Below are 14,538 nucleotides of genomic sequence, written 5' to 3' on the forward strand. Positions count from 1 at the left end.
AGCCTCAAAATGTCATAAAAATGGTCATAGTATAGTAAGGCGTCAAAATCGGCCAAAAAAAGTTAAATTTTTTTTTTGACCTCAAAATGTCATAAAAAACGTCATAGTATAGTAAGGCGTCAAAATCGGCCAAAAAAAGTCAAATTTTTTTTTAGCCTCAAAATGTCATAAAAATGGTCATAGTATAGTAAGGCGTCAAAATCGGCCAAAAAAAGTCAAAAATTTTTTTGACCTCAAAATGTCATGAAAAACGTCATAGTATAGTAAGGCGTTTTTTTCGGCCAAAAAAAGTCAAAAAAATTTTTGACCTCAAAATGTCATAAAAAATGTCATAGTATAGTAAGGCGTTTTTGTCGGCCAAAAAAAGTCAAAAATTTTTTTGACCTCAAAATGTCATAAAAACGTCATAGTATAGTAAGGCGTTTTTGTTGGCCAAAAAAATTCAAAATTTTTTTTGACCTCAAAATGTCATAAAAAACGTCATAGTATAGTAAGGCGTCAAAATCGGCCAAAAAAAGTCAAATTTTTTTTTAGCCTCAAAATGTCATAAAAATGGTCATAGTATAGTAAGGCGTCAAAATCGGCCAAAAAAAGTCAAATTTTTTTTTAGCCTCAAAATGTCATAAAAATGGTCATAGTATAGTAAGGCGTCAAAATCGGCCAAAAAAAGTCAAAAAATTTTTTGACCTCAAAATGTCATAAAAAACGTCATAGTATAGTAAGGCGTCAAAATCGGCCAAAAAAATCAAAACATTTTTTGACCTCAAAATGTCATAAAAAACGTCATAGTATAGTAAGGCGTTTTTTTCGGCCAAAAAAAGTCAAAATTTTTTTTGACCTCAAAATGTCATAAAAAACGTCATAGTATAGTAAGGCGTCAAAATCGGCCCAAAAAAGTCGGAAAATTTTTTGACCTCAAAATGTCATAAAAAACGTCATAGTATAGTAAGGCGTTTTTTTCGGCCAAAAAAAGTCAAAATTTTTTTTGAACTCCGAAAGTCATAAAAATGGTCATAGTATAGTAAGGCGTCAAAATCGGCCAAAAAAAGTGAAAAATTTTTTTGACCTCAAAATGTCATAAAAATGGTCATAGTATAGTAAGGCGTCAAAATCGGCCAAAAAAAGTCAAATTTTTTTTTAGCCTCAAAATGTCATAAAAATGGTCATAGTATAGGAAGACGTCAAAATCGGCCAAAAAAAGTGAAAAATTTTTTTGAACTCCAAAAATCATAAAAATGGTCATAGTATAGTAAGGCGTCAAAATTGGCCAAAAAAAGTCAAAATTTTTTTTAGCCTCGAAATGTCATAAAAATGGTCATAGTATAGTAAGGCGTCAGAATCGGCCAAAAAAAGTCAACATTTTTTTTGACCTCGGAAAGTCATAAAAATGGTCATAGTATAGTAAGGCGTTTTTTTCGGCCAAAAAAAGTCAAAAATTTTTTTGACCTCAAAATGTCATAAAAATGGTCATAGTATAGTAAGGCGTTTTTTTCGGCCAAAAAAAGTCAAAATTTTTTTTGACCTCAAAATGTCATGAAAAACGTCATAGTATAGTAAGGCGTTTTTTTCGGCCAAAAAAAGTCAAAAAAATTTTTGACCTCAAAATGTCATAAAAAATGTCATAGTATAGTAAGGCGTTTTTGTCGGCCAAAAAAAGTCAAATTTTTTTGACCTCAAAATGTCATAAAAACGTCATAGTATAGTAAGGCGTTTTTGTTGGCCAAAAAAATTCAAAATTTTTTTTGACCTCAAAATGTCATAAAAAACGTCATAGTATAGTAAGGCGTCAAAATCGGCCAAAAAAAGTCAAATTTTTTTTTAGCCTCAAAATGTCATAAAAATGGTCATAGTATAGTAAGGCGTCAAAATCGGCCAAAAAAAGTTAAATTTTTTTTTTGACCTCAAAATGTCATAAAAAACGTCATAGTATAGTAAGGCGTCAAAATCGGCCAAAAAAAGTCAAATTTTTTTTTAGCCTCAAAATGTCATAAAAATGGTCATAGTATAGTAAGGCGTCAAAATCGGCCAAAAAAAGTCAAATTTTTTTTTAGCCTCAAAATGTCATAAAAATGGTCATAGTATAGTAAGGCGTCAAAATCGGCCAAAAAAAGTCAAAATTTTTTTTGACCTCAAAATGTCATGAAAAACGTCATAGTATAGTAAGGCGTTTTTTTCGGCCAAAAAAAGTCAAAAAAATTTTTGACCTCAAAATGTCATAAAAAATGTCATAGTATAGTAAGGCGTTTTTGTCGGCCAAAAAAAGTCAAAAAATTTTTTGACCTCAAAATGTCATAAAAACGTCATAGTATAGTAAGGCGTCAAAATCGGCCAAAAAAATTCAAAGAATTTTTTGACCTCAAAATGTCATAAAAATGGTCATAGTATAGTAAGGCGTCAAAATCGGCCAAAAAAAGTCAAATTTTTTTTTAGCCTCAAAATGTCATAAAAATGGTCATAGTATAGTAAGGCGTCAAAATCGGCCAAAAAAAGTCACATTTTTTTTTGACCTCAAAATGTCATAAAAATGGTCATAGTATAGTAAGGCCTCAAAATCGGCCAAAAAAAGTCAAAAAAAATTTTTGACCTCAAAATGTCATAAAAAACGTCATAGTATAGTAAGGCGTTTTTTTCGGCCAAAAAAAGTCAAAATTTTTTTTGACCTCAAAATGTCATAAAAAACGTCATAGTATAGTAAGGCGTTTTTTTCGGCCAAAAAAAGTCAAAAATTTTTTTGACCTCAAAATGTCATAAAAAACCTCATAGTATAGTAAGGCGTCAAAATCGGCCAAAAAAAGTCAAATCTTTTTTTAGCCTCAAAATGTCATAAAAATGGTCATAGTATAGTAAGGCGTCAAAATCGGCCAAAAAAAGTCAAATCTTTTTTTAGCCTCAAAATGTCATAAAAATGGTCATAGTATAGTAAGGCGTCAAAATCGGCCAAAAAAAGTCAAATCTTTTTTTAGCCTCAAAATGTCATAAAAATGGTCATAGTATAGTAAGGCGTCAAAATCGGCCAAAAAAAGTCAAATTTTTTTTTGACCTCCGAAAGTCATAAAAATGGTCATAGTATAGTAAGGCGTCAAAATCGGCCAAAAAAAGTGAAAATTTTTTTTGACCTCAAAATGTCATAAAAATGGTCATAGTATAGTAAGGCGTCAAAATCGGCCAAAAAAAGTGACATTTTCTTTTTGCCTCAAAATGTCATAAAAAACGTCATAGTATAGTAAGGCGTTTTTTTCGGCCAAAAAAAGTCAAAATTTTTTTTGAACTCCGAAAGTCATAAAAATGGTCATAGTATAGTAAGGCGTCAAAATCGGCCAAAAAAAGTGAAAAATTTTTTTGACCTCAAAATGTCATAAAAATGGTCATAGTATAGTAAGGCGTCAAAATCGGCCAAAAAAAGTCAAATTTTTTTTTAGCCTCAAAATGTCATAAAAATGGTCATAGTATAGTAAGACGTCAAAATCGGCCAAAAAAAGTGAAAAAATTTTTTGAACTCCAAAAATCATAAAAATGGTCATAGTATAGTAAGGCGTCAAAATTGGCCAAAAAAAGTCAAAAATTTTTTTAGCCTCGAAATGTCATAAAAATGGTCATAGTATAGTAAGGCGTCAAAATCGGCCAAAAAAAGTCAAATTTTTTTTTGACCTCAAAATGTCATAAAAATGGTCATAGTATAGTAAGGCCTCAAAATCGGCCAAAAAAAGTCCAAAAAAATTTTTGACCTCAGAATGTCATAAAAAACGTCATAGTATAGTAAGGCGTTTTTTTCGGCCAAAAAAAGTCAAAAATTTTTTTGACCTCAAAATGTCATAAAAAACGTCATAGTATAGTAAGGCGTTTTTTTTCGGCCAAAAAAAGTCAAAAATTTTTTTGACCTCAAAATGTCATAAAAAACCTCATAGTATAGTAAGGCGTCAAAATCGGCCAAAAAAAGTCAAATCTTTTTTTAGCCTCAAAATGTCATAAAAATGGTCATAGTATAGTAAGGCGTCAAAATCGGCCAAAAAAAGTCAAATTTTTTTTTGACCTCTGAAAGTCATAAAAATGGTCATAGTATAGTAAGGCGTCAAAATCGGCCAAAAAAAGTGAAAATTTTTTTTGACCTCAAAATGTCATAAAAATGGTCATAGTATAGTAAGGCGTCAAAATCGGCCAAAAAAAGTGACATTTTTTTTTTACCTCAAAATGTCATAAAAAACGTCATAGTATAGTAAGGCGTCAAAATCGGCCAAAAAAAGTCAAAACATTTTTTGACCTCAAAATGTCATAAAAAACGTCATAGTATAGTAAGGCGTCCAAATCGGCCCAAAAGAGTCAAAATTTTTTTTGACCTCAAAATGTCATAAAAAACGTCATAGTATAGTAAGGCGTCAAAATCGGCCAAAAAAAGTCGAAAAATTTTTTGACCTCAAAATGTCATAAAAATGGTCATAGTATAGTAAGGTGTCAAAATGGGCCAAAAAAATTCACATTTTTTTTTGATCTCCGATAGTCATAAAAATGGTCATAGTATAGTAAGGCGTCAAAATCGGCCAAAAAAAGTCAAATTTTTTTTTGACCTCAAAATGTCATAAAAATGGTCATAGTATAGTAAGGCCTCAAAATCGGCCAAAAAAAGTCCAAAAAAATTTTTGACCTCAAAATGTCATAAAAAACGTCATAGTATAGTAAGGCGTTTTTTTCGGCCAAAAAAAGTCAAAAATTTTTTTGACCTCAAAATGTCATAAAAAACGTCATAGTATAGTAAGGCGTTTTTTTCGGCCAAAAAAAGTCAAAATTTTTTTTGACCTCAAAATGTCATAAAAAACGTCATAGTATAGTAAGGCGTTTTTTTCGGCCAAAAAAAGTCAAAAATTTTTTTGACCTCAAAATGTCATAAAAAACCTCATAGTATAGTAAGGCGTCAAAATCGGCCAAAAAAAGTCAAATCTTTTTTTAGCCTCAAAATGTCATAAAAATGGTCATAGTATAGTAAGGCGTCAAAATCGGCCAAAAAAAGTCAAATTTTTTTTTGACCTCCGAAAGTCATAAAAAACGTCATAGTATAGTAAGGCGTTTTTTTCGGCCAAAAAAAGTCAAAATTTTTTTTGACCTCAAAATGTCATAAAAAACGTCATAGTATAGTAAGGCGTCAAAATCGGCCAAAAAAAGTCGAAAAATATTTTGACCTCAAAATGTCATAAAAATGGTCATAGTATAGTAAGGCGTCAAAATTGGCCAAAAAAAGTCAAAAAATTTTTTGACCTCAAAATGTCATAAAAATGGTCATAGTATAGTAAGGCGTCAAAATCGGCCAAAAAAAGTCAAAACATTTTTTGACCTCAAAATGTCATAAAAAACGTCATAGTATAGTAAGGCGTTTTTTTCGGCCAAAAAAAGTCAAAATTTTTTTTGACCTCAAAATGTCATAAAAATGGTCATAGTATAGTAAGGCGTCAAAATCGGCCAAAAAAAGTCAAATTTTTTTTTGACCTCAAAATGTCATAAAAATGGTCATAGTATAGTAAGGCCTCAAAATCGGCCAAAAAAAGTCAAAAAAAATTTTTGACCTCAAAATGTCATAAAAAACGTCATAGTATAGTAAGGCGTTTTTTTCGGCCAAAAAAAGTCAAAATTTTTTTTGACCTCAAAATGTCATAAAAAACGTCATAGTATAGTAAGGCGTTTTTTTCGGCCAAAAAAAGTCAAAAATTTTTTTGACCTCAAAATGTCATAAAAAACCTCATAGTATAGTAAGGCGTCAAAATCGGCCAAAAAAAGTCAAATCTTTTTTTAGCCTCAAAATGTCATAAAAATGGTCATAGTATAGTAAGGCGTCAAAATCGGCCAAAAAAAGACAAATTTTTTTTTGACCTCCGAAAGTCATAAAAATGGTCATAGTATAGTAAGGCGTCAAAATCGGCCAAAAAAAGTGAAAATTTTTTTTGACCTCAAAATGTCATAAAAATGGTCATAGTATAGTAAGGCGTCAAAATCGGCCAAAAAAAGTGACATTTTTTTTTTACCTCAAAATGTCATAAAAAACGTCATAGTATAGTAAGGCGTCAAAATCGGCCAAAAAAAGTCAAAACATTTTTTGACCTCAAAATGTCATAAAAAACGTCATAGTATAGTAAGGCGTTTTTTTCGGCCAAAAAAAGTCAAAATTTTTTTTGAACTCCGAAAGTCATAAAAATGGTCATAGTATAGAAAGGCGTCAAAATCGGCCAAAAAAATTGAAAAATTTTTTTGACCTCAAAATGTCATAAAAATGGTCATAGTATAGTAAGGCGTCAAAATCGGCCAAAAAAAGTCAAATTTTTTTTTAGCCTCAAAATGTCATAAAAATGGTCATAGTATAGTAAGACGTCAAAATCGGCCAAAAAAAGTGAAAAAATTTTTTGAACTCCAAAAATCATAAAAATGGTCATAGTATAGTAAGGCGACAAAATTGGCCAAAAAAAGTCAAAATTTTTTTTAGCCTCGAAATGTCATAAAAATGGTCATAGTATAGTAAGGCGTCAAAATCGGCCAAAAAAAGTCAAATTTTTTTTTGACCTCAAAATGTCATAAAAATGGTCATAGTATAGTAAGGCCTCAACATCGGCCAAAAAAAGTCAAAAAAAATTTTTGACCTCAAAATGTCATAAAAAACGTCATAGTATAGTAAGGCGTTTTTTTCGGCCAAAAAAAGTCAAAAATTTTTTTGACCTCAAAATGTCATAAAAAACGTCATAGTATAGTAAGGCGTTTTTTTCGGCCAAAAAAAGTCAAAAATTTTTTTGACCTCAAAATGTCATAAAAAACGTCATAGTATAGTAAGGCGTCAAAATCGGCCAAAAAAAAGTCAAATTTTTTTTTGACCTCAAAATGTCATAAAAAACGTCATAGTATAGTAAGGCGTCAAAATCGGCCAAAAAAAGTCAAATTTTTTTTTAGCCTCAAAATGTCATAAAAATGGTCATAGTATAGTAAGGCGTCAAAATCGGCCAAAAAAAGTCAAATTTTTTTTTTGCCTCAAAATGTCATAAAAAACGTCATAGTATAGTAAGGCGTTTTTTTCGGCCAAAAAAAGTCAAAAAAATTTTTGACCTCAAAATGTCATAAAAAACGTCATAGTATAGTAAGGCGTTTTTTTCGGCCAAAAAAAGTCAAAATTTTTTTTGACCTCAAAATGTCATAAAAAACGTCATAGTATAGTAAGGCGTCAAAATCGGCCAAAAAAAGTCGAAAAATATTTTGACCTCAAAATGTCATAAAAATGGTCATAGTATAGTAAGGCGTCAAAATCGGCCAAAAAAAGTCAAAAAATTTTTTGACCTCAAAATGTCATAAAAATGGTCATAGTATAGTAAGGCGTTTTTTTCGGCCAAAAAAAGTCAAAAAATTTTTTGACCTCAAAATGTCATAAAAAACGTCATAGTATAGTAAGGCGTTTTTTTCGGCCAAAAAAAGTCAAAATTTTTTTTGACCTCAAAATGTCATAAAAAACGTCATAGTATAGTAAGGCGTCAAAATCGGCCAAAAAAAGTCAAATTTTTTTTTAGCCTCAAAATGTCATAAAAATGGTCATAGTATAGTAAGGCGTCAAAATCGGCCAAAAAAAGTCAATTTTTTTTTTTTGCCTCAAAATGTCATAAAAAACGTCATAGTATAGTAAGGCGTTTTTTTCGGCCAAAAAAAGTCAAAAAATTTTTTGACCTCAAAATGTCATAAAAAACGTCATAGTATAGTAAGGCGTTTTTTTCGGCCAAAAAAAGTCAAAATTTTTTTTGACCTCAAAATGTCATAAAAAACGTCATAGTATAGTAAGGCGTTTTTTTCAGCCAAAAAAAGTCAAAAATTTTTTTGACCTCAAAATGTCATAAAAAACGTCATAGTATAGTAAGGCGTCAAAATCGGCCAAAAAAAGTCGAAAAATTTTTTGACCTCAAAATGTCATAAAAAACGTCATAGTATAGTAAGGCGTCAAAATCGGCCAAAAAAGTCAAAACATTTTTTGACCTCAAAATGTCATAAAAAACGTCATAGTATAGTAAGGCGTTTTTTTCGGCCAAAAAAAGTCAAAATTTTTTTTGACCTCAAAATGTCATAAAAAACGTCATAGTATAGTAAGGCGTTTTTTTCGGCCAAAAAAAGTCAAAAATTTTTTTGACCTCAAAATGTCATAAAAAACGTCATAGTATAGTAAGGCGTCCAAATCGGCCCAAAAGAGACAAAATTTTTTTTGACCTCAAAATGTCATAAAAAACGTCATAGTATAGTAAGGCGTCAAATTCGGCCAAAAAAAGTCGAAAAATTTTTTGACCTCAAAATGTCATAAAAATGGTCATAGTATAGTAAGGTGTCAAAATGGGTCAAAAAAATTCACATTTTTTTTTGATCTCCGATAGTCATAAAAATGGTCATAGTATAGTAAGGCGTCAAAATCGGCCAAAAAAAGTCAAATTTTTTTTTGACCTCAAAATGTCATAAAAATGGTCATAGTATAGTAAGGCCTCAAAATCGGCCAAAAAAAGTCAAAAAAAATTTTTGACCTCAAAATGTCATAAAAAACGTCATAGCATAGTAAGGCGTTTTTTTCGGCCAAAAAAAGTCAAAATTTTTTTTGACCTCAAAATGTCATAAAAATGGTCATAGTATAGTAAGGCGTCAAAATCGGCCAAAAAAAGTGACATTTTCTTTTTGCCTCAAAATGTCATAAAAAACGTCATAGTATAGTAAGGCGTCAAAATCGGCCAAAAAAAGTCAAAACATTTTTTGACCTCAAAATGTCATAAAAAACGTCATAGTATAGTAAGGCGTTTTTTTCGGCCAAAAAAAGTCAAAATTTTTTTTGAACTCCGAAAGTCATAAAAATGGTCATAGTATAGTAAGGCGTCAAAATCGGCCAAAAAAAGTGAAAAATTTTTTTGACCTCAAAATGTCATAAAAATGGTCATAGTATAGTAAGGCGTCAAAATCGGCCAAAAAAAGTCAAATTTTTTTTTAGCCTCAAAATGTCATAAAAATGGTCATAGTATAGTAAGACGTCAAAATCGGCCAAAAAAAGTGAAAAAATTTTTTGAACTCCAAAAATCATAAAAATGGTCATAGTATAGTAAGGCGTCAAAATTGGCCAAAAAAAGTCAAAAATTTTTTTAGCCTCGAAATGTCATAAAAAACGTCATAGTATAGTAAGGCGTTTTTTTCGGCCAAAAAAAGTCAAAAATTTTTTTGACCTCAAAATGTCATAAAAAACCTCATAGTATAGTAAGGCGTCAAAATCGGCCAAAAAAAGTCAAATCTTTTTTTAGCCTCAAAATGTCATAAAAATGGTCATAGTATAGTAAGGCGTCAAAATCGGCCAAAAAAAGTCAAATTTTTTTTTGACCTCCGAAAGTCATAAAAATGGTCATAGTATAGTAAGGCGTCAAAATCGGCCAAAAAAAGTGAAAATTTTTTTTGACCTCAAAATGTCATAAAAATGGTCATAGTATAGTAAGGCGTCAAAATCGGCCAAAAAAAGTGACATTTTCTTTTTGCCTCAAAATGTCATAAAAAACGTCATAGTATAGTAAGGCGTCAAAATCGGCCAAAAAAAGTCAAAACATTTTTTGACCTCAAAATGTCATAAAAAACGTCATAGTATAGTAAGGCGTTTTTTTCGGCCAAAAAAAGTCAAAATTTTTTTTGAACTCCGAAAGTCATAAAAATGGTCATAGTATAGTAAGGCGTCAAAATCGGCCAAAAAAAGTGAAAAATTTTTTTGACCTCAAAATGTCATAAAAATGGTCATAGTATAGTAAGGCGTCAAAATCGGCCAAAAAAAGTCAAATTTTTTTTTAGCCTCAAAATGTCATAAAAATGGTCATAGTATAGTAAGACGTCAAAATCGGCCAAAAAAAGTCAAATTTTTTTTTGACCTCAAAATGTCATAAAAATGGTCATAGTATAGTAAGGCCTCAAAATCGGCCAAAAAAAGTCCAAAAAAATTTTTGACCTCAAAATGTCATAAAAAACGTCATAGTATAGTAAGGCGTTTTTTTCGGCCAAAAAAAGTCAAAAATTTTTTTGACCTCAAAATGTCATAAAAAACGTCATAGTATAGTAAGGCGTTTTTTTCGGCCAAAAAAAGTCAAAAATTTTTTTGACCTCAAAATGTCATAAAAAACCTCATAGTATAGTAAGGCGTCAAAATCGGCCAAAAAAAGTCAAATCTTTTTTTAGCCTCAAAATGTCATAAAAATGGTCATAGTATAGTAAGGCGTCAAAATCGGCCAAAAAAAGTCAAATTTTTTTTTGACCTCTGAAAGTCATAAAAATGGTCATAGTATAGTAAGGCGTCAAAATCGGCCAAAAAAAGTGAAAATTTTTTTTGACCTCAAAATGTCATAAAAATGGTCATAGTATAGTAAGGCGTCAAAATCGGCCAAAAAAAGTGACATTTTTTTTTTACCTCAAAATGTCATAAAAAACGTCATAGTATAGTAAGGCGTCAAAATCGGCCAAAAAAAGTCAAAACATTTTTTGACCTCAAAATGTCATAAAAAACGTCATAGTATAGTAAGGCGTCCAAATCGGCCCAAAAGAGTCAAAATTTTTTTTGACCTCAAAATGTCATAAAAAACGTCATAGTATAGTAAGGCGTCAAAATCGGCCAAAAAAAGTCGAAAAATTTTTTGACCTCAAAATGTCATAAAAATGGTCATAGTATAGTAAGGTGTCAAAATGGGCCAAAAAAATTCACATTTTTTTTTGATCTCCGATAGTCATAAAAATGGTCATAGTATAGTAAGGCGTCAAAATCGGCCAAAAAAAGTCAAATTTTTTTTTGACCTCAAAATGTCATAAAAATGGTCATAGTATAGTAAGGCCTCAAAATCGGCCAAAAAAAGTCCAAAAAAATTTTTGACCTCAAAATGTCATAAAAAACGTCATAGTATAGTAAGGCGTTTTTTTCGGCCAAAAAAAGTCAAAAATTTTTTTGACCTCAAAATGTCATAAAAAACGTCATAGTATAGTAAGGCGTTTTTTTCGGCCAAAAAAAGTCAAAAATTTTTTTGACCTCAAAATGTCATAAAAAACGTCATAGTATAGTAAGGCGTCAAAATCGGCCAAAAAAAGTCAAATCTTTTTTTAGCCTCAAAATGTCATAAAAATGGTCATAGTATAGTAAGGCGTCAAAATCGGCCAAAAAAAGTCAAATTTTTTTTTGACCTCCGAAAGTCATAAAAATGGTCATAGTATAGTAAGGCGTCAAAATCGGCCAAAAAAAGTGAAAATTTTTTTTGACCTCAAAATGTCATAAAAATGGTCATAGTATAGTAAGGCGTCAAAATCGGCCAAAAAAAGTGACATTTTTTTTTTACCTCCGAAAGTCATAAAAATGGTCATAGTATAGTAAGGCGTCAAAATCGGCCAAAAAAAGTCCAATTTTTTTTTAGCCTCAAAAAGTCATAAAAATGGTCATAGTATAGTAAGGCGTCAAAATCGGCCAAAAAAAGTGAAACATTTTTTTGACCTCCAAAAGTCATAAAAATGGTCATAGTATAGTAAGGCGTCAAAATTGGCCAAAAAAAGTCAAAAAAATTTTTGACCTCAAAATGTCATAAAAAACGTCATAGTATAGTAAGGCGTTTTTTTCGGCCAAAAAAAGTCAAAAATTTTATTGACTTCAAAATGTCATAAAAAATGTCATAGTATAGTAAGGCGTTTTTTTCGGCCAAAAAAAGTCAAAATTTTTTTTGACCTCAAAATGTCATAAAAAACGTCATAGTATAGTAAGGCGTCAAAATCGGCCCAAAAGGGTCAAAAAATTTTTTTACCTCAAAATGTCATAAAAAACGTCATAGTATAGTAAGGCGTTTTTTTCGGCCCAAAAAAGTCAACATTTTTTTTTTACCTCAAAATGTCATAAAAAACGTCATAGTATAGTAAGGCGTTTTTTTCGGCCAAAAAAAGTCAAAATTTTTTTGACCTCAAAATGTCATAAAAATGGTCATAGTATAGTAAGGCGTCAAAATCGGCCAAAAAAAGTCACATTTTTTTTTTAACCTCAAAATGTCATAAAAATGGTCATAGTATAGTAAGGTGTCAAAATGGGCCAAAAAAATTCACATTTTTTTTTGATCTCCGATAGTCATAAAAATGGTCATAGTATAGTAAGGCGTCAAAATCGGCCAAAAAAAGTCAAATTTTTTTTTGACCTCAAAATGTCATAAAAATGGTCATAGTATAGTAAGGCCTCAAAATCGGCCAAAAAAAGTCAAAAAAAATTTTTGACCTCAAAATGTCATAAAAAACGTCATAGTATAGTAAGGCGTTTTTTTCGGCCAAAAAAAGTCAAAATTTTTTTTGACCTCAAAATGTCATAAAAAACGTCATAGTATAGTAAGGCGTTTTTTTCGGCCAAAAAAAGTCAAAAAATTTTTTGACCTCAAAATGTCATAAAAAACGTCATAGTATAGTAAGGCGTCAAAATCGGCCAAAAAAAGTCAAATCTTTTTTTAGCCTCAAAATGTCATAAAAATGGTCATAGTATAGTAAGGCGTCAAAATCGGCCAAAAAAAGTCAAATTTTTTTTTTACCTCCGAAAGTCATAAAAATGGTCATAGTATAGTAAGGCGTCAAAATCGGCCAAAAAAAGTCCAATTTTTTTTTTGCCTCAAAAAGTCATAAAAATGGTCATAGTATAGTAAGGCGTCAAAATCGGCCAAAAAAAGTGAAACATTTTTTTGACCTCCAAAAGTCATAAAAATGGTCATAGTATAGTAAGGCGTCAAAATTGGCCAAAAAAAGTCAAAAAAATTTTTGACCTCAAAATGTCATAAAAAACGTCATAGTATAGTAAGGCGTTTTTTTCGGCCAAAAAAAGTCAAAAATTTTATTGACTTCAAAATGTCATAAAAAATGTCATAGTATAGTAAGGCGTTTTTTTCGGCCAAAAAAAGTCAAAATTTTTTTTGACCTCAAAATGTCATAAAAAACGTCATAGTATAGTAAGGCGTCAAAATCGGCCCAAAAGGGTCAAAAAATTTTTTTACCTCAAAATGTCATAAAAAACGTCATAGTATAGTAAGGCGTTTTTTTCGGCCAAAAAAAGTCAAAATTTTTTTGACCTCAAAATGTCATAAAAATGGTCATAGTATAGTAAGGCGTCAAAATCGGCCAAAAAAAGTCACATTTTTTTTTTAACCTCAAAATGTCATAAAAATGGTCATAGTATAGTAAGGCGTCAAAATCGGCCAAAAAAGTCACATTTTTTTTTTTACCTCAAAATGTCATAAAAATGGTCATAGTATAGTAAGGCGTCAAAATCGGCCAAAAAAATTCAAAATTTTTTTTGACCTCCGAAAGTCATAAAAATGGTCATAGTATAGTAAGGCGTCAAAATCGGCCAAAAAAATTCAAATTTTTTTTTGACCTCCGAAAGTCATAAAAATGGTCATAGTATAGTAAGGCGTCAAAATCGGCCAAAAAAAGTGACTTTTTTTTTTGACCTCCAAAAGTCATAAAAATGGTCATAGTATAGTAAGGCGTCAAAATCGGCCAAAAAAAGTCCAATTTTTTTTTTACCTCAAAATGTCATAAAAAACGTCATAGTATAGTAAGGCTTCAGAATATGTAAAAAAAAAAACTATATTTCAGTAAGACCTAAAATATATGTCAGAAAACATGTCATACGGCTGTAATTAATGATGGTCCTCTGACACCAGAGGCTTGGACACATGCGCAGTAGCTCATGAAGCAGTTTTATCGAACCACTGTGCCGAGGTGTGGTTTGGTCATGAGTGTACTAACGTTTGAACCACTTGAGTGACGTTCGAAGCTGGGGTATACAGAATGCAGGAAAAGATTTAACAGAATGCAAAGAACCCAAAATATACAGACAAGGGATCCAGTGAGTAGACAAAAAAAAGGAAATTGTTTGTGTTACTCACTTCGACGTTGAACAATGTGGATCCGTATCCCTGCCACTCCTTCACCAGCGTCATGTATTTGACCATGGCCTGCTCCTGGCTCATCCCCTGCAGCTTCTTCCACTTGTCCATCACACTGGTTCGCACCGCCGCTGCCTCCTCCCTCATCCACGCCTCCAAGCTGTTCTCCTCCTCCAGCTTCTGCCGACTCAGCGAGCCGCTCCTGAAGCTCCGCCTCAGAGTTCCCTCCAGGAAGCTCGAGCGTTTCCTCTCCGACGTCCCTGAGCGGTCTGCCACCGAGCCGGTGCCTGGGGCGAATGTCTTGGCAGAGTTCTGCACCCGGGCCCGTAATCGCGCCATGGGGAACACCTGGGACATTTCAGGGACGCTGGCCTGGGAACTGTGATCACCCAGGAGGTACTGAAGTCTCAGGGCTGCCAGGAACTGAAGGGTCTCCTCAGGGGCCGGATACTGGCCACGAATGACAGCTTCATGGGCCTGTAGACAGCAGACACAGGAAATATAAGATAAAAACAGTCTCAAGAACATCTGCCTCAATAGGTAAGACTTTGTTTTCTTAGTTAAGTATCTGTCAAAACTGGCATTTTAAACAAAACATGAGATAAACGACTTAAAGACACGTGATTTATTACAA

General features: G+C 31.6%; 1 protein-coding gene across 1 annotated transcript in view; it reads right to left on the bottom strand.

The window, feature by feature from the left end:
- The window catches only part of myo10 (myosin X), a 115,348-nt gene that overhangs the window by 16,442 nt on the left and 84,368 nt on the right, over positions 1-14,538 (bottom strand). The window contains exon 39 of the mRNA XM_041054559.1: positions 13,905-14,381. Coding sequence (XP_040910493.1) covers positions 13,905-14,381 — 477 coding nt within the window. The remainder of the gene's footprint in view (positions 1-13,904; positions 14,382-14,538) is intronic.

Source organism: Toxotes jaculatrix, chromosome 14, assembly GCF_017976425.1.
Source record: "Toxotes jaculatrix isolate fToxJac2 chromosome 14, fToxJac2.pri, whole genome shotgun sequence".
NCBI classification, from domain to species: Eukaryota; Metazoa; Chordata; class Actinopteri; family Toxotidae; genus Toxotes; species Toxotes jaculatrix.